The sequence below is a fragment of the Colletotrichum fioriniae genome (genome assembly GCF_027942845.1).
Source record: "Colletotrichum fioriniae strain IMI 355084 chromosome Unknown scaffold_1, whole genome shotgun sequence".
NCBI classification, from domain to species: Eukaryota; Fungi; Ascomycota; class Sordariomycetes; order Glomerellales; family Glomerellaceae; genus Colletotrichum; species Colletotrichum fioriniae.
The window spans coordinates 3,493,564-3,511,761 of NW_027076837.1; the positions used below are offsets into that span (position 1 = coordinate 3,493,564).

The 18,198-nt window shown below is 51.1% G+C and overlaps 7 protein-coding genes across 7 annotated transcripts; 4 read left to right on the forward strand and 3 right to left on the reverse strand.

Moving 5' to 3' along the window:
• Positions 1-1,169: 1,169 nt before the first annotated feature.
• N0V96_000882 (uncharacterized protein) lies at positions 1,170-2,501 on the forward strand (the record flags this gene model as incomplete). Its single annotated transcript, XM_053193131.2, has 1 exon — positions 1,170-2,501. One exon carries the CDS (start codon positions 1,170-1,172, stop codon positions 2,499-2,501), a length of 1,332 nt encoding a protein of 443 aa, XP_053049249.2.
• Positions 2,502-2,577: 76 nt separating this feature from the next.
• On the reverse strand, positions 2,578-3,912 carry N0V96_000883 (uncharacterized protein; the record flags this gene model as incomplete). Its single annotated transcript, XM_065756064.1, has 3 exons — positions 2,578-3,305; positions 3,368-3,440; positions 3,691-3,912. The coding sequence occupies 3 exons, from the start codon at positions 3,910-3,912 to the stop codon at positions 2,578-2,580; spliced, it is 1,023 nt and encodes a 340-aa protein (XP_065615304.1).
• Positions 3,913-5,517: 1,605 nt separating this feature from the next.
• On the reverse strand, positions 5,518-6,259 carry N0V96_000884 (uncharacterized protein; the record flags this gene model as incomplete). Its single annotated transcript, XM_053193129.2, has 2 exons — positions 5,518-5,747; positions 5,815-6,259. 2 exons carry the CDS (start codon positions 6,257-6,259, stop codon positions 5,518-5,520), a joined length of 675 nt encoding a protein of 224 aa, XP_053049247.2.
• A 1,357-nt stretch (positions 6,260-7,616) lies between these two features.
• N0V96_000885 (uncharacterized protein) lies at positions 7,617-9,165 on the forward strand (the record flags this gene model as incomplete). The annotated part of the gene is made up of 2 exons (XM_053193128.1): positions 7,617-8,110; positions 8,166-9,165. The coding sequence occupies 2 exons, from the start codon at positions 7,617-7,619 to the stop codon at positions 9,163-9,165; spliced, it is 1,494 nt and encodes a 497-aa protein (XP_053049246.1).
• Positions 9,166-9,639: 474 nt separating this feature from the next.
• On the reverse strand, positions 9,640-10,631 carry N0V96_000886 (uncharacterized protein; the record flags this gene model as incomplete). Its single annotated transcript, XM_053193127.1, has 2 exons — positions 9,640-10,004; positions 10,244-10,631. 2 exons carry the CDS (start codon positions 10,629-10,631, stop codon positions 9,640-9,642), a joined length of 753 nt encoding a protein of 250 aa, XP_053049245.1.
• A 1,033-nt stretch (positions 10,632-11,664) lies between these two features.
• Positions 11,665-12,858, forward strand: N0V96_000887 (uncharacterized protein; the record flags this gene model as incomplete). Its single annotated transcript, XM_065756065.1, has 3 exons — positions 11,665-11,764; positions 11,800-12,027; positions 12,227-12,858. The coding sequence occupies 3 exons, from the start codon at positions 11,665-11,667 to the stop codon at positions 12,856-12,858; spliced, it is 960 nt and encodes a 319-aa protein (XP_065615305.1).
• Positions 12,859-14,473: 1,615 nt separating this feature from the next.
• Positions 14,474-15,639, forward strand: N0V96_000888 (uncharacterized protein; the record flags this gene model as incomplete). The annotated part of the gene is made up of 4 exons (XM_053193125.2): positions 14,474-14,493; positions 14,797-15,078; positions 15,141-15,205; positions 15,266-15,639. 4 exons carry the CDS (start codon positions 14,474-14,476, stop codon positions 15,637-15,639), a joined length of 741 nt encoding a protein of 246 aa, XP_053049243.2.
• Between the last annotated feature and the right edge of the window lie 2,559 nt (positions 15,640-18,198).

Genomic DNA, 18,198 nt, shown 5'->3' on the forward strand with positions numbered 1-18,198 from the left:
GTAGCAGAAGACGTTTTCTCAGTAGTTGGCGTTGGTGAGGCTGCTCGAAGTTGGGGTGCGGGTAGTTCGATTGGCTACCTAGGTAAGGTATCTGTGTGTAATTCTGAATGCGGTGTCAAAAACACCAAAAAAGCCCCATAGGCAGGGCGGTGAAGATGGCAATGAGGACGATGTTGTTGGAGAGTGGAAGAAGTGTCACGAGAGTTGGTTGCATTGTGATCGAATTTTATAGCAGATGAAATAGCCTGCCTCGTGGCTTCTTACGTGGCATTTCCTCACGGTGACCGAAGACTTGTTGAAGTCGGAAATATGATAGGAACATGATTTTCATGTTAGAATCATGTCAAAACCATGTTCTGTTGAGGATTGATTGAGAGACGATTCGGATAGATTTGGATTATGATTGGAGCATTATTGAATAAGGTTTGGATATGGGGATCCACAAGCACCTTGTACATAGATGCTTGGAAAAGCTCCCAATTCATGTACATAAACTACCATATTGTGTAGATTCGAATGTCTGTACTTCAGATAACTATGTCCCCAAATACGAATCACTGTTGAAAGGAAATTTATTGATATATGAAAGTCATTCTGTGTCAGGTAGCTGATCTGAATTTCATTTCGTCACCTATCATAACGCTGGGTGTAAACCGAGAAAGGAAGGTAGCCGGTAAACCATACATACACGTACAGAGTGACCCAATCTCATGGTTAAAGAAATCTGGAATATTCACAATAGGGAGAAGAATCCTGGCGGTCATGACAATAGTAACGATGATGCACAGGATCAAGACCATTTGAATAGAGACATTAAAGCACGTGTTATAAGTTAGGATTACCATAAGGTACCATGACAAGCCCCCAGAGTGGGATGGGGGCGGTGTTAAAGCCCCCTGAACCAATTAGAGTCGGCCATTGTAGTGAGCCATGATGATTCATAGTGGGTTTTCTAGTGCGACTGAGCGGAACAGAGCACTTCGAACAGTTGTTAGGCCACCTACATTAATATGCAGGTCTCACCCGGGCGAGGAAAAGATCACGGGCTGACGGCCATTTCTTTCCGACTTCACATCCATCACTCTTGTACACATACACCGGCCTCTTCCGTGCCCAGAAAAACGGTTGCACTTCCTGGGGTTCATTTCCATCAAGTCACTTCAAGCAACATGAACGAACCGATCGAGATTCTGGGCCAACAGCCAGGGCTGAAGATCTACACCCAGATAGCGATCTGCTTTTCTGTCAAAGATGATCAATCATACGCAAACATCACTAAAACTCTGTCAAGCGGTCTCGAGCGGCTGACTGCGGGTTTCCCCTGGGTTGCAGGGCAGATCATCAACGAGGGCGCGAGTGAAGGTAACACAGGTATCTTCAAGATCGCACCGCATGAAGCAACCCCGCCCTTGATCATCAAGGATTTCAGAACGGACCCGTCAGTTTCGTCGATGAACAACATGAAGGCTTCAAACTTCCCCTTCGGGATGCTGGATGAAAGCATCATTTGTCCTCGCCCGACTCTTCCCATCGACCCGAATCTGGTAGGGGAGCCTGAGCCAGTCTTCATCACTCAAGCCACCATCATCAAAGGCGGGCTCATTCTCGCCTTCCTCGGCCACCATCAGGTACTTGATGGCACCGGTCAAGGACAACTCATCAAACTCTTATCCAAGGCGTGTAAAGGCGAAGAATTCACCGAGGAGGAAGTAACAACTGGAAACCTGAGACGCCACGATATCATCCCCCTCCTCGGAGACTACAAGGGCGGACCCGAGACTGATGCGATGACCATCAAGCCCTCAACAACGCCAGCCACGGCACCAGACACATGCAGATGGGCCTACTTTGAATTTTCATCAGCTTCTCTGTCAGCCTTGAAATCATTGGCTTCAGAGACGGTCAAGTCGGGCTATATCACAACAGACGATGCCGTCACTGCCTTCGTCTGGCAGTCAATCAGTCGCATTCGTGCGAACCGCCTATCCCACGATGCGGAAACTAAGCTCGCTCGAGCTACCAATGTGCGAGGATACATGGACATTCCTCAAACTTTCCCAGCGCTGATCCAGAGCATGACGAATAACTCCATGGCGATCAAGGACCTCGTCGAAAGACCACTAGGGGAAGCGGCATCTCAACTCCGATCAACTGTGAATCCTGCAGCCTTGAGCTATGGAGTGCGAGCTTTGGCGACAATCATGAGTCAAGCAGCGGACAAGAGTGTCTTTTCATTCACTGGGGCCCTTCGCCTCGATAGAGACTTGGCCTTTAGTTCCTGGGCAAAACTCGATCTGTATGAGCACGACTTTGGATTGGGACTGGGCAAGCCTGAGTCGGTCCGGAGACCGCAGTTCACACCTGTGGAGAGTCTTGGGTACCTACTTCCCAAGGCACCGGATGGCAGCATCGCACTTGCAATATGTCTAAGAGAGGAGGACATGGAGAGGTTGAAGAAGGATGAATTATGGTTGAAGTATTCAAAGTACATAGGAGAGTAATTATCAGGCATTCTAGGCCATTTAATGAATGTCGCCGTCTTCCCTCCCCAATCTTGATCTGATGCTACAAGAGAAATTACCCTTCGTAGACATAGCAGAATGGAGAGCCGCCAATACCAATCGTGCTCATCAGGTCCCTCAGTTTTCTCGGCTCAGCCAAAGGGCGAAGATCAACAAGGTCGTCCAAAGTGCCATTGCGGCTCGGGGGGATGTTTTGCATCGTGACAGTGCCAAAGATATCCTGTCTGTTCTCCCAGTCAAGCATCTGCCAGATCCAGTAAACACGGTCGATCTGGCTGTGGTGCAGGAAGAACGCTGGGTCAGCCGGAGAGATGAAGAAGTTGTTGCCAGAGTCCCCTCCGAGCTGCCAATGGCCACCCGCATGAACTCCTAGCTCAAACGGGTTGATGTAACGATCATCGCCATTCATGAAACCCCAAAACGACTCAACCGTGTTGTGCTCAGTCAGAAGGAGAGTCGTGTTTCGAAATGTGGTGTGTCGTGAAGAGACGTGCTTGTTCAGGTCTCGCTGCAGGCAGCGCGGGTCAGCAGCGAGGGGAGTGTCGGTGTTCTTAACGACGGGTAGGTTGACAGTCATGTTAGAGAAGGGGCCCGACATGACGCAGCCGCCGCCAGATCCGGGCTCGAGTTTGACGGTCACGTTAGTGTAAGCCTGGTGAATTTCGAGGCCTTCATGAGGAACAAAGGCGCCGTTGCTGCCGATGGAAGTGTCTGATCCGTCAAAGAGAGGTGACAGCGCAGGGTCTTCCGCATCATAACCCCATTCCCAGAAGGGGAATGTACCTAACATATTGTGTCAGATGTATACAGACAGATGGCAACTTAAGGCAGTTATGCGAGCTTACCAGTATAACCGCATTCGCGGACCTTTTGCTCAAACACATCAGTGAACAGGCGATGCCAGAGCTGGAAATTAGCCTAAGCAGAAGAACGAGAGGAACATTAGCAATCGGCAAAATATCTTTCCGCTTACACCGGATTTGCGATCTTACCGATCTATGAATTACAGGGGTCTGCTTGAGGTGGATGCCACAAAGTCATCGTACAAAGTCTTCGCAGCCGGCATGACTCCCGGCTCATACAAGCTCGGAGAACTCTGCATACACTCAATGGCAGCTACGAACGCTCTTCGATCCTCAGCTGATAGAGTCCTCCATTCTCGGCGGACGCGAACATTGTCCGGCGTGCATGTTGAGTTTGCTAATGATCCCAAACGTTGGTGTAAGGATTTAGAGTTAGCGAGAGCCTTTGCAGCAAGTTGAGCAAGGGCGTCGCCGTTGTTGATGGCCTCTTGGGTGAAGTTGTAAGATGGCGCCGCGGCGTTGATAGGGTGTAAGAAGGAAGTGGCAAAGAAAAGCGCCGAAAAGGCGCTGAAAAAAGAAGGACCCATGGTAGGAAATGAGTGGACGCCGACAAATGCTCGACTGCTAGAAGTTCAATGGCCTCTTGGCGCGGTCAATGAGTTATTATTAGGCTGCTTGATGAGGATGGTCCAGATAATGGAGCGGCACTCAGAGCTTCTTAAAGTCGACGAGCTGACAGCAGAACTCTATAAAACCTCCCGATATCGAATGTGCGTGGGTCCAGCGAAATCCATCCACGATCCATTTGGCATATGACCAAGGTAGTTGCGATTGCTGTGACAGCATCATCCCGGGCCAGGATCATGAATTTCGTGGCATACTATACTAGTCTTTGAAGATGCAAATTGCAACATCGCTTAGAGAATCCCGACTCAGGGTACGAATGAGAGGATTGCGCATGGGTTCTAGCATGGAACCTTGTTCTCTGGGGCACCACCCTCAAGCCTCGTCAAGCGCGCCGAACAGCCGCGATGGCACAGCCGAGTTCACGACTTGAATCTACGGAATGATCTAAGGAGGTGACCCATATGTGAACAAGCACCGCAATAACTAATCCAAGGCTCTAGCGCTCACAGAGAAGGTAGTAGTTGAAACCCAGGCTCTCAAAATAACCTTACTTTCATCGCTAAGTCTCTCGGGCGTAATTCTTCATGCAAGGTCACTTTCAATTGCAAACAAGCATTTTAGCAGTCAAGAAATATTGGCATCTATTTTAGGTTTGTGAAACTGGAGTTGATAGAATAAGCTTTTTGATGGTCGGGTGCTTTTCGGTTCCGCAACTCGGGGTCATCAGGGCTTCTTGGTATTTTGAGTTGCATTTGAGTGGAGAAGCAATCTATGTGAGCATTATCACTACGTCCGATAGGAAAGCTAGTCATATTGTTAAAGATGACCTTCCTCCGGATAGCTCCTTCCCTGCCACATACCGTCTTGTTTAGGACTATGCGCCAGGTCTTCCCGTTAAGTTGATTTATAGGCAGTAAAGTCCGTCGAATAGTAGACTAGCTTGGCCATCGCTTAGTCCGGTCCCGCCAACCTTCGAAGCCTGTGACACTCCAGGGTGGACTCGCTCGCTTGACAAGTTTTTGTGTGGTCTGTACATGTAGGCACGTTTACCGCAACGAAGACTTCAGCTTCACAAGGTTTTTGAGGACTTGTACACTGCTCTAAGCTTGTTCTCAATGTCAGGATAGAGTCATAAGATACCATGATGCAACATCACCATCTTTGGCCGACTCTCTAATCGCATCTGAGAATCTCCGTAGGAACTCTGGTACAGCGCCCAGGGGAAAGAGCACTTCAATCCAATCTCTGAGTATCTCGCACAAAGGAGGACGTGGATGTCCGTGCTGATTCAGAACTGCAAATTCCCCGGCTCCGTCACTTTTCTAATAGTCACTGTTGAGCAACACTTCTCTAACCCTTCCCCGGAAAGTAGTCTATGCATTATGGTTTAAAACTTCACAGATAGACTAAACAAACATTGACGAAGTGGTGTGCTGGCATGATCGAGTTATCAACCCAAATAGAAAGAAAGAAAAGAAAGAGGCATTTTGTTTCATAACTTCATACTGAAAACGGCCCGCTCAGCCTGCATAGTCCTGGCTTCATCACCATTATTATTCCTCGCATTAGTGCTTTCCCATGCCACACCTAGCCAAGCACTCTTCGGATCCGAGAGCAGCTCCGGTGCCCACAGCCGGAACGCGACTCCCACTTCCTTCAGTACTATTGGATCCCGAAACGCCTCCAAAGGCAGCCTGAACCATGTCATTAGGCAACTTGAAAAGGCCATTGAGGATATTCAAAGTGCCCGTGTCATCGGAGTCAAGGGCTGAAATAAGCGTAGCATTGCCGCACCCTGCAAGAATGGGTTACACTTAGCCAAGAGCTTTTTCGTGCCGCCCCATCATGAACCATAAACATACCTGTGTTCTGCATGTTGTGGAGACTGCCCCTGGGGAAGATGGTCAGCTGCCCAGGGTTGAGTGTCGTGGTGACCGGGTCAGCGCCATTCTCTTGAATCATCCATGTCTGGGTCTGGCCCTCGACGGCGACCACGAAGTTGGTGGCACGGGGGTGGTAGTGAGCCGGCAGCATGGCACAGGGCCCAAGAGCGAGCCAGGCGACAGTCAGCCCGTGACCAGTTGCCGCGGGGAAGTTTGCTGCGTTGGCGTTCACGACGCCGCCGGGCGAGTATGTGAAGTACTCGTGTTTCTTGAAGTCAAACACATAGTCATCTTTGACGAGCTGTAACCTCTCAAGTTCAGTGGACGTTGTCTTTAGCTTTGCGTTGATTTCAGGATTCACTGGCTTGTCCACTGCAAGGGCAATGCCCGCAACGAAGATAATGCTTAAGAACTTTGTTAACATTGTGCCGGAAGACAGCGCAAAAGATATTGTTGACACTTATGGGGCGGGCAATGAAGTAGAACGAAGCTGTGATTTGAGTCCATTCAAACATCGTTAGAATCTTCGATATTAATCCTCTCTTTTATACTTCTCAAACTTGCTGAAAGTTGTAAAGGTTGCTCAGCTAAAAACTCGCCCCCAACTGAAGGATCTTCTCGAATGCCAGGTGAGTGAGGCTGGAAAAGTCATAGACGTCAATTGTAGGCATAGGTATTGAGTGGGAGCCAAAGAGGATTTGAGGAAGTCATCGTGCGACCCATTATATCGAGGCATGCAGGTGCTGTGCTGTCATCGAGATCCTTCAGGAGTCGAGTGAGATCTTAGTGTGGTGTATCTCCCAATCGCTGAGTCCAATATCTCACCTTCCTAGACACAGGCACTTAGCTTCTTGACGGCATTAGCGGGAAGACAGCCTGGCAAGCCACAGTAAATGGCCATCCCTCTTATCACGTTCTTTACTTGATTGATCTGTCGAGACTATGAAGTTCCATGAGTACTTGTGAGATAGTCATCATGGCGGGCCGATGCTATCAGTCATCAATAATTTTAGAGGTTAAATTACCATTGTGGCAACGTTTTAGAATCAAGTAGGGGCTAAGCTACCCCTCTAAACGGTCGAGTATCAATGTGCTGGTATTGGGTCATCAAACACATGCAGTCATCTTGCGGCTTGCTCCTCCGCTAGACTCAATTGCGAGCGCTTGTCTTGAAGCTCGCCCATGACGAGACCCCTGAAGAGCGCGCCTTGGGTCGGGGTTGTCCAGCGTACATTGTAAACTCTGAAATCATTGTTAACATTGGAAGACTACAGGATGGGATGCGGCCCAGGAGAGCCCGAGACAAGCGCCTCTCTAGAATATTTATCTGGCTTCCCGAAGTGTGGTCACCTTGCCGTACCTAGTGCCTCGTTTCTCGTGTTTAAAAGGGCTAATTCTGCAATCGGTTGGGTCTTGGACCGCTTCCGTCGGTGCAAACAGATCGGCCCCAGGCTAAACTGTTTGCGACTAAGGCCCCAGACAAAGACCAGCCATCAACTCTGGAACTGGCGCCTCTTTCCATTGTCTGGTCTAATCCCCAGAAAATCCACAATTCCAGATGGCCCCGTGGAGAAGCTTGTTCGGGTCGTGTTCAAAGATCAAAGAGATGATGAGCGGCCCTACCGAACCCTTACCGCTCCCGTGGAGGCGAATGGGCCTGGACCTGCAACACCAGGAACAGACGTCCTGGTCCCTTCGTCGACATATAAACCTTCAAGGCACGGGGAGCTGGGTCTTTTGTTCTATCTATCAAGCCAATCTCCCTCATACTCATTGACAAAATGCGGTCGAATATCATTCTTTCCTTGGCTCTTGGTGGCCTTCCCTTAGCCGCGGCCAAGCCGCTACCTGAAGCAGCAAGCAAGCCTGGCACATCGAACAACACAGTTCAGGGCTGTCTCAACGCCGCCAAGGCACCAGTTGCCGTGTCCTCATCCTCAGATTGGTCCAACGACATTCGGCCTTACAACTCTCGTTTGCAATATACACCGGCCGTTGTCGTAACGGCTACCGATGTCAGCCATGTGCAGGCTGCCGTGAAGTGCGGAGCGCAGTACAATCTCAAGGTCACGGCCCGGGGCGGAGGTCACAGCTACTCATCCGCCGGACTCGGCGGCGAAAGCGGCCATGTAGTTGTTTGGCTGGACGAGCTGTACGGCGTGACGCTGAATTCCGACAACACGGCGACAGTGCAGGCGGGGGCGAGGCTCGGCCACATCGCGACAGAGTTGTTTAATCAGGGAGGCCGGGCCATCTCACATGGATCATGTCCTGGGTAAGCATCAAAGTACATTGGTCAGTTGTGAAAGAGGCTAACACCAGCTTGACAGTGTTGGAATGGGACATGTCTTGCATGGAGGCTTCGGCTTTTCATCTTCCATGTACGGCCTCGCGCAAGATTGGATCGTTGAGGCGACCGTAGTCACGGCCGACGGAAAGGTCGTTAAAGCTTCGCAGACCCAAAATACGGATCTCTTTTGGGCCCTCCGTGGCGCGGGGTCGTCTTTCGGCATCGTCACCGAGTTCAAGTTCAACACCTTCGCAGCTCCCTCAGTGGTCACATGGTTCAAGGTCTCATCAGCATTGAAGAAAGACAAGCTGGCTTCGGCTCTCGTGGCTCTTCAGAAGTATGCTCAGAACGACAAGCCTATCGAGTTGAACATGCGGGCTGTTGTCACCGCCGACAGCACCGCGTTTGACGGCCTCTATTATGGAACCGCGGACCAGACACGCGCTGTGCTTAAGAAGTTCCTGTCGCCCCTGGGCATCGACGTCGGTGGCGCAACCATCACCCAGACTGACTGGATCGGTCAGCTGAAGCATTACGCCGGCTCAGCGAGCCTTGACGAGACCGGACCGCAGAGCCTGTCGGATACTTTCTATGCGTCGAGTCTCATGACCAAGACGGTCTCGAATGCCGGCTTCGCTGCCTTTGCCGATTACTACCAGAGCACAGCAAAGTCGACGGACAGCGGCTGGTTCGTCCTCATTGACGTTCATGGTGGCAAAACCAAGACAGCCCAGGTTTCAAACTCGGCGACAGCTTACGCCCATCGTGACAAGGTGCTCATGTGGCAGTTCTATGACTCTTCTGGAGGTTCTGCGTACCCAAATTCCGGGTACAAATTCCTCAGCAAATGGATGGCATCAGTAACAAACACCATGGCAACTAACGAGTGGGGTCGCTACGTGAATTATGCCGATTCTCAGCTCAGCAATGCGGATGCACAAGATCAGTACTACCGGGACAACCTGGGGCGCTTGAAGACTATCAAGGCTAAGCTTGATCCCGAGAATTTGTTCACCTACCCGCAGGGGGTGGGTTCATAAGTCATGCGCACATATGTAACTAGCCTGTTTACTGCCATATTGGTTCCACGCTGGGGCGTGTATGAGCATTGTTTGAATGAGACAGAAAAGCATCCATAAGGTCATTAGCATCAAGCACCGAAGTATCATGATGTTGTTCTTGACATTAGTAATTTAGCCAGCTCTCGTCGGAGTTCTCGTCGGACGTATCACATAGTCCATGTTCCGGTTTACCCCCCCAGCTCTTTCCGATTCTTCTGATTTGAAGCTAAGATTGACCTGTGCCATGTGTGCCGGGGACTGATCGTTCTCGCTGAAGAACATTTGCAGATCGTTGAGCGACTCATCTCCCTCTCCCTGAGCCGATTTTGTCCCGCCGGTACATAATAGAGCCATGCGTTCGACGGCTTTCAAATGTTTTTCAGCTACTTCAGGTTCTCCTACCAGATTCTTGAATGACTTACGTTAGCACCTCATGTTCGTACTCACTTCATCCTAGGCATGTGATCTTGCACCCTTGGGGATATGGGGATCTCTTACAGCGTCTGATGCCAAGCAAAGGCTCTTGGCCATGGTGAGATTACTGATGTTGTTTCCCTCTCTGGTGATTGTTGCGTTAAGCTGGCGTATCGTCTCCATCTTATACATCGTCATCACAGGGTCACTGTAGCCCTCCTCTCGTACAGTAGCAAGGTGTCTCATGGACCAGAGAAGTACCAGAGAAAGCATTCCCGGATCGGCGAGGGCTGATTGCACCCAGTAGGTCGTCATCATCTTGCAGAATGCCGTTCGTTCACCTTGCACCATCACTTCCATCTCTGGCAAACGGATCAACTCTAGTAACGCCATGCTGCGCAGGACTGCATACAGATATAGTTAGCTTTTGGCCTTGGCCCGATCAAGCAAAACATGACGCTCTTTCCAAGGTGCGAGCTGCAGTCTGAGCATACAAGCAACGGTAAGAGCGGGAGGGAAGAGGCAGAGGTCCCTCAATGCCGCAGCCCGCCCTTTTATACTTGGAAGGTGGACTGCAATCGCGGCCCGCAACCTCTACAGGCCGATGTACAGGATCAATCAGGCTTTCGGGTCGCATACTCACAGTGATCAAGAAGTCCTTGCTCCTGGATAGTGACCCTCCTGACGAAGGCATTGAATGGATCCGTTCTAGCGGCGCCGAGCATTGAAATGGGGCTGCCGGCGAGAAGGGGGGTGTGGCCAGAACGCGAGCCGTTCTTCAGGGTCGTGACAAGCCACAACCTCACGGATTGAATCGATGGGCGAGCCGGGGAATCTTCGATTAGGCTTTGCTCAGGAGGTGTGGTTGACTTCTGATAGGCGGCTACCCGCTGCTGACGGGCCTTTGGATTTCGCGCGGCGTGTGATCTGACCTTTTTCTTCCAGGCCTTGGTCTCGCTTGGATGGGTGATGGGTACAAAAAGGAACCCTTCCTCCCGGCTCCTGCCGCCGCCCTTGCTCGCGGGCGGCATCGCGGGCGAAGCCGTGGACCACTGTCGTCGAGATGCGAACGAGTAAGGGCTGGACGTTGAACGAGCTCCGGATGGCGTAGCCTTCGTACCCCTTCCCGGTTCACCTCGAAAATGGAGTCAAGGGCCTTCGTTACCGAATCGCAAGGCAGCGAGAGGAACCCGCTAATCGAACTGAACCGTAGGGCCGGGACAAGAGGTACGAGATGGGCGAATTGAGCGAGCCTCAGTGGCTCGGGAGACGTCCGTGATGATCTGGGGACAAGGTTGGCATTTGCCTATTCCAGCAAACGCTCGGGTCACACAAGGGTTTCTGGTGCACGAGATGAGAGGAGTGAAATCCTGACTGACGTGAAGGGTGTGTGGCAGAATCGAAAGAGGAGGATGTCTGGAGAACGCAAGAAAGCTGACTCTGTTGTCGACGTTGGGCTTCGTCTCCGGCCCCCCTCCTCATCTTCTTCCGCCGCCTCCTCCCTCCACCGCGTGCGGTCTTTGAACGAATAGACAGCTTCAACTCACTTTGCTTGTTGGTTACAGGTTGGTCCTGGCCATGATGTGGAACTTGACCAATCATGTGCCTCATCTCTTCGAGCCCATCCCGTCAACAAAGAGCAACCGGGGGATAGCGTCCAGACTCTCCACGAATCGGAATCTCCAATTATCCAACCGTCCCAACAGTGGTGGAGAATGCCAAGGTCAGCATTGTCCCGAATCGGACGAGACTCAAGGGGCAGCGGCTCCATCCGAACCCCCAGTCGTCTCCGCTCCCGTCGGGCTCGGCACCGGTCTACGGGTTGATTACATGAGCAATTCTTGATAAGTGTCCGAGAAGGGAGATGTTGGCCTGATTGTGCCTGGCAAGGATACAGTGACGCGGCACGCCAGATCGATGAATCCTTCGCGCTGAAGATAATAAGTACAACGACGAAGACAGGAGAAAACAACGCACAGAGAACCTGATCGAGAGAAAGTAATTCGATCACACAATCCCTGGATTGCAACACTGCGTAAGTTGAAGAGAAACGAGCAGCTCAAGATGCCTGGAAAGTGGGACCCTCTCACTGATACGCCCAATCTCGAGGGTAAAGTGGTTGTTGTCACCGGCGGGAAGTATGTTGTGGACCCAACCGAAGAAAGTAAGCATCTCTTTTTTGACACACCCGCAGTGCAGGCATTGGCTTGTCAACCGTCAAGTACCTCGCCCTTCGAGGTGCCAAGGTCTACTTCACAGCAAGATCAAAGGCCAAAGCCGAGGAGACTCGCACAGTGCTGACGGCCGAAACCCCTGCGATAAACGCCGCCAACCTCCATTGGCTTCCCTTGGACTTGGCAGACCTCAAGTCAGTCGCCTCCGCTGTCGAAGAGCTGAAGAGCAAGGAGACCAGGGTGGATATCCTTAGTGAGTCGCCGTTATGTTATTTAGAGTTGAAGGCAGAATTATGCTGATGTGATACGCCTCAAAGTAAACAATGCCGGTCTAGCCTCCAGCACGACGGAGACGATGGGTCCTGGGTGGGAATGGCACATGGGGGTTAAGTAAGTACACCTCAAAACCACGTGGGCATGTTTGTTAATATTCCATGCAACTAGCCACGTAGGACACTTTGTCTTCACCAACGGCGTACTGCCGCTACTCAAGGAAGCCACAAAACAACCTGGGGCCGACGTCCGTATCATCACCCTCAGCTCCAACGTCAACTATGCCATGCTGCCATCGAACTACGGATTTACCTTTGATTCCGCTTCTTTCTTGACGAAACCTGTACCTTATTATCCGTGGCAATGGCGCTATATCGTTAGCCGTATTTTCGTAGTCGACATGATTCGGTACGCTGTCTCTAAGGTCGCCAATCTCCTTTTCGCTCAGGAGCTGCAGCGACTTCTGGATGAGCAAGGTCTCCCGATTCTATCCATCTCGGTGCATCCAGGTGGCGTTGCCAGTCCTGGTAGCAAGGACATTGGAAACTCCATCTTCTCGCTCGTTAGATCGGCGGCCTTCCTCACGGTCGACCAGGGCGCCATCACATCGGTCTTTGCGGCCACTGCCGCTGAGGTTCGCGAGAACGCAGATAAGTACAAGGGTAAGTACCTGGAGCCGTTTGGCAAGATCGTGACTCCAAATCCAGTCGCCAAGGACGAGAAGCAGGTGAAGGGTATGTGGGAGCACACCACAGTCGAGGCGAACAAGTACTTGGCGACGCTCGGCCTCGCACCCCTTCAAGAATGGTAGGCGCAACGAGGCGATCAAATGGTGGCGGATGGTAATTGCCCAAGCCTCCATACGAACGTTTCATCCGCCCTTATCCAGATACACACGATCAATCAACAGAGGTCGACAGTGGACCAATTCATTCATTCGGAACCCTCAGGAGGAATACCATTTATGCAAGGCCTGTTTTCAGGTTCATGGGATAGCTTTATCCAAAGAGGTGTCGGCTGGTTGAACTCATCTTAAAAGCCATCGACACGCACACCAACTCTTCAGAAATGATGTTCAGGATCGTTTGAGACCATCACGAGAGCTTGGAAAAGAATTGATGACGTTGCGCAGCTTCCAGTAATAATTACATGATGTTTCACCAAGGACGATCTCCCGCCATAACCGCAACCTCACAGCAGGATGCATGTTTAGTGCCTGGGCCATCACAATATGCCACGATGATCCCAATGTTCACATTTTCCCAGCCCAATGTCCTACTGCTCACAGATGCCTGTAAACCACGTGTTGAGACTGCCGTGATAACACATCGATACGGTCCGGCCCCGTCAGGTGAGTCGGCGAAGGCAGAATTGTTCTTCCAGGTGTCAGTGCGCAGAGACTTAGTCTGCTTCCAGTCCGAGGCACTAAGTTGAAAATGGTGAGCTATGTCGGTCTAATTTGGGATTGCTAATTTTGTTCTGCCAGTGGTTCCTCTTGAAGAATTCGGAGAAGGCGGTCTTGTGGCGGTCTCTTGTCGACTGGCGCCGAGATAAGCTGTGCCATAATCTTCTTTTCATGTTCCAAATAGGAATCCTCTTCGTCGTATTTCAGTCGGAGACTGAATCGACGATGTAAAGTTGAAGGTGCGAAATGATCTACAAGATGGGAAAGATGTTGTTTACGTGTATCCGTAAGGTACTCATTGTCAAGATTTTCTCTTCTCGCACAAAGGCCGAAGGGCCATAGCATATCGCGCTCCATAAACACGAGTCTGCACGTACACTCTCAAGCCATTTATGAAGACGTTGCACACTGTAGTGTCTTGGAAGTCGCTGCTAGCTCCCGCCCGTTGACGCGGCACTCGGTGAGGTCTCTCTTCGATCTGCTGGTCTTTCGCGTGGCGCCGAAGGGGAGGAGGCGCAAAACGTCACTCGTGAAACCACGGTGGCTTGTCGATGCTCATGACAACGCCCGTGATGCATGGGCATAGAATACGTTCGAGTCTGTGTAGAAAAGTCAATGGCCTCCCGCCACGCGACGCGCTTTCGTGATGATGTTCGATTGTCTCTATTCCCGCAAGAATTTATTCTTCTTCGCGCCTGGCGCTTTTCACTGTTTAGTTCTTTGCTGTCGACATTGAGTGTCGACATGATTAATCGATAACACTTATATGCCTTTTCCAATTTTATACGCCAAATATGAATAGCGAACTCGCCAACGGGTCAGATCTGCAGGTTGTCAGAATGGGAGGTGACACTGGTGATAAGAGGAGTCTGGTGACGGTGGTTTGGGCGGTCAACCTTACGGCTTTTGTTCTCGTCGGAATCATAGTGCCTTTGCGAATCATCGTTCGCTGCACTGTAACACGCAATTTCTTCAGCGATGATGTACTTGTTATCATTGCTGCTCTCTTCACTTTTGCAGTATGTGCGCTGCTTCCTATCGGTATGACCTTGATCCGTCAGAGATAACATCATAAGCCTGTCACTTACGAATATGCCAGCGACCGACCTTGGACTTGGTCAGCACTCCTGGAATCTCGATCCTGAATTTCTTCCTGATAACACTAAGAGCTTACTCCAGGTATGAACTGCGCAGCGGACGTACGAGAGAGACAATCTTTGCCGAAGAGTATGACTGACCGGCCAGGTAGCTCATTTTCATTGCTAATACTTTATACCCTTGCGCAATTGCGTTCACTCGTCTCTCGGCCATCGGCTCTTTTCTCAGACTCATAACACATAAAAGCGCTCGCTGGATCATGTACGGTGCGGCGGTCATCACTGGAGGATTTGGCTTGGCATCCGTCTTTGCCGTCATCTTCCAATGCAAGCCCATCACGGCGGCATGGGACTCGTCAACCGGCAGCGCTACTTGCTACCCTTTCATCGACTTTCTCCATGCCAGCGCGGCCTTGAATATTGCAATCGACATGTTGCTATGCACCGTGCCGCTGCCATACATTTGGAACATGAAGATGACAACGGGCAGAAAAGTTCTGCTCACGATCCTCTTTTCCTTCTCTGGACTGTGAGTTTTTGACGGGGATGGTGTTGGACGGAGGAGAACGTTTAAACTAATAAAAGTCTTAGCTCATGTGCTGCGGCGATCCTCAAGCTTGTCAACCTAGAGCCTCTCAGCGATTCTGACGTGACTTGTAAGCTTTCCTTACCTCCCAAAACAGAAAGAGCCCAGACATTAACCTCTACTGTCACAGACAACTGGGTCTCTTGGGTGCTCTGTTCCATCGCAGAGTGCACCATCGGCATCGTCTGCATGTCAATACCTCCGATTATTCCTCTCTTCGCCAAGTGTTCCCGCAACAAGCCGCCAACGCCTCGAAAGGAAAGAAGCAAGTCGTTGCGGTATACTTTGTTTGCTGAAAAGCCGACTTTCAGCCGCGCCGTGGCACCGCGAGTCATAAGACCGATGGCGACACCGTGGAAGGATCAACCACTCGAAAGGACCGTTAACCCGGACTTCAAGCCAGAGTTCCACTGGCTCAGACTGGAGCAGCAAGAATATGGGCGCTGCTGGGACAGGACACCTCAGTCTACTAAGGCGGATCAGGTTCTTGGGATTGCGTTGTAGAAAGTTTCTTCTGTTACTATGCGTCACTTTCGTTTGTTACGGTTTCGACTTATTCAGCGAACGAGTTTGAGAGATTCCCACATAGACAAGACGTACGGATATATCCAGATTGGTGAACGGATAAAAGACGGTTGCGAACGGACTTGGTATAAAACAAGACAACCCTCATCATGGATCTATTGATCGAGTATCACAAGTGTCATCGTACAGTAACTTGAGTCGGTAAGTGGTATGTGATCAAGGCCGTGCAGTATCTGTAATCCACCCGATACAAGCGAGTTATCAACTGCCGAACTGCAATGGGGGGGAAACCTCACCAAAGTTCTCCCATATCGACGCGCACGCCCGTCAACCAGTCAGCCGGTGATGGTCCCGGCACCGGAGCAACGCCGGTGCCCATACCATATCGTATCTGATTGGGTGGGTGTCGTGGTAACCAATGGGGATTCCATCCGCAACCTGCGGCCGCTGGTAATCAAGAGTACGTAGGCAGTCAACTCTCCGCCTTATATCCCCGGGGCTGGGTCTTGAAGTCGTCCGTCCACGACTATACGGGCCAAAGCTTTTGAAACCCAAGCACCTGCCATGGGGTGATCTTCGAAGCTTCTGCTGGCTCCCGTGGGGACAGCAAAGATCCGGGTGTGGTCTGGACTCATGCCGACATGGTCTCATGCCTGTCCCGTTTGCTCGTGGTCGCACCATCCGGTGGTCGATGCGGACCAGAGCCGGGAGAAGGGCTGACAGCTATGGTGCGCTTGCAACTGACTCTGCTGGACTGCGGATCCGCGGGCCCCGTTTCAAGCTGTCTGGGATGATTTGACAGACGGACTAGGTACGCGGCAACGGGGATCTTGAGCTGCACAGATATCCGTGGCATTTTCCACGGAAACAAGCTCGGAAGTCGGGGCTTGAAAGCTTTCACTATCAGTTAGATCAAGATATTTTGTCCCCATAACCCAGAACATACGAGGAGTAATTAGAATAATGTGCTAATGTCAACTCACTATCCAGGTTCCTGTATACTACGCATCATACTAACATTAGTTCGAGACAGATCTCTCACAATGCTGCCTGTAATGTAATGCTGTACACGTAAAACCGGAAGAAATTCCGCCCCATACCAGGAAACCGAGCCTCCGATTGAGATCCACCACGATCTAGCAGGGAAGTGACTAGTAAATACGAATACTTCGAAAAACCGACATTTAGGCTGATCCAAAAGAGCCTAGGCTTGCACCATTGATCAAGTGACAGAGGCGAAAGCTATCCATACGGTCGTACCAAGTGCTTTTCCTGGGGTTTTCTGAAACTACCAACCTCAACTCCCCACCCCGGGCCACGTCCCTGCATCATTCCATCTACGCCGTGGGCAGCAGGGCCAGACGATGGCACGAACACCACATCAAGCAACAAGGGGAACACACGGGACAAGAGACTAGGGCCCGCGTCTATCTCAGCCCCATCGAAAGCGCAACTCCGAAGAGCCATCAACCTGGTATCCGAACTTCAAATCATGACGTGCAGCGGCGACGCAGTCAGGCAGCATCCAAGGACGACTCAGAAAAGTGCTGCCACTTCGAATCAACACGATCCGAATCGAAACTCAAAATCTCTAAAAAGGTCACATCAACTTCGGCTGCAGTTGTTGCCCGCGCCCGTCCGCCACCACCACCTCTCCCGTTCTAGCGCGCGGGTTTAAAGAGGGCAAATCGAGAAGAAGGAACCACGCAAGAAAGTCGTTCCCATCAGAACGAGGATCCCCCGGCACTGACGGCCAAGGTGTTGCCTGACCCAAGCGCCGGGGAGATGTTGCTTCTGCGGAGTTAGCGCCTGTATAGCGCCGGCGACCATGGGAACAGAGTTCGGCCATGGTTTGATATGTTCATTCCCAAGTTATTTAAAGGGGGTAAAATCTGCAAATTAGGAATCAAAGTGAACAAATCCTGCGCGCCGTGACGCTAGAATTCGCTTGGAATCTACGTTTAAGGGTTCTAGAAAGGAAGCTGAACGCAAGTGGAAAGGTAGAAAACCTTTGGCCTCGCTTATAACATACCTTGAGACATTGAATCTGTATGGAATGGATGCTGTCTTACTGCATCTTTGTGCTCATTTGGGAACTGCCGACACCATCTTCTGTTGATTCAACTTGGTCAGTCGGGCTGTGCCGGCCTCACTCGCATTCTCTTCTAAGCAACATCACAAAACACAAAGTGAAGTCATGACTTTGCCTAATTTACCCCCCGTCGCGAGTCATTGGACAGGTTGATAATTCGACGTCCGGTCAGACCTCTTCAGAGGATTTAGCCTGCCTTTATCCGCTCCGCTACCCGACATGGTAAACGACTTAGTGTCCGTCCAAAGGTGTGGACGCAGCCAGTGAGCAACGAGCTGCCCCTGAGGCGCCCGAGCGGCATCAGATTCGCCGACAGGTAGCGTCTGAATATCTCTGTGGCTGGAACTCGCTGTCTCTCACCCTCCCTCTCACGTCTGTACTGTCTGTCTTTCTGTGTCTGCTCATATCTCGAACGAAAATGGCCAAAGGGTGGTGGGGGGGCGTCA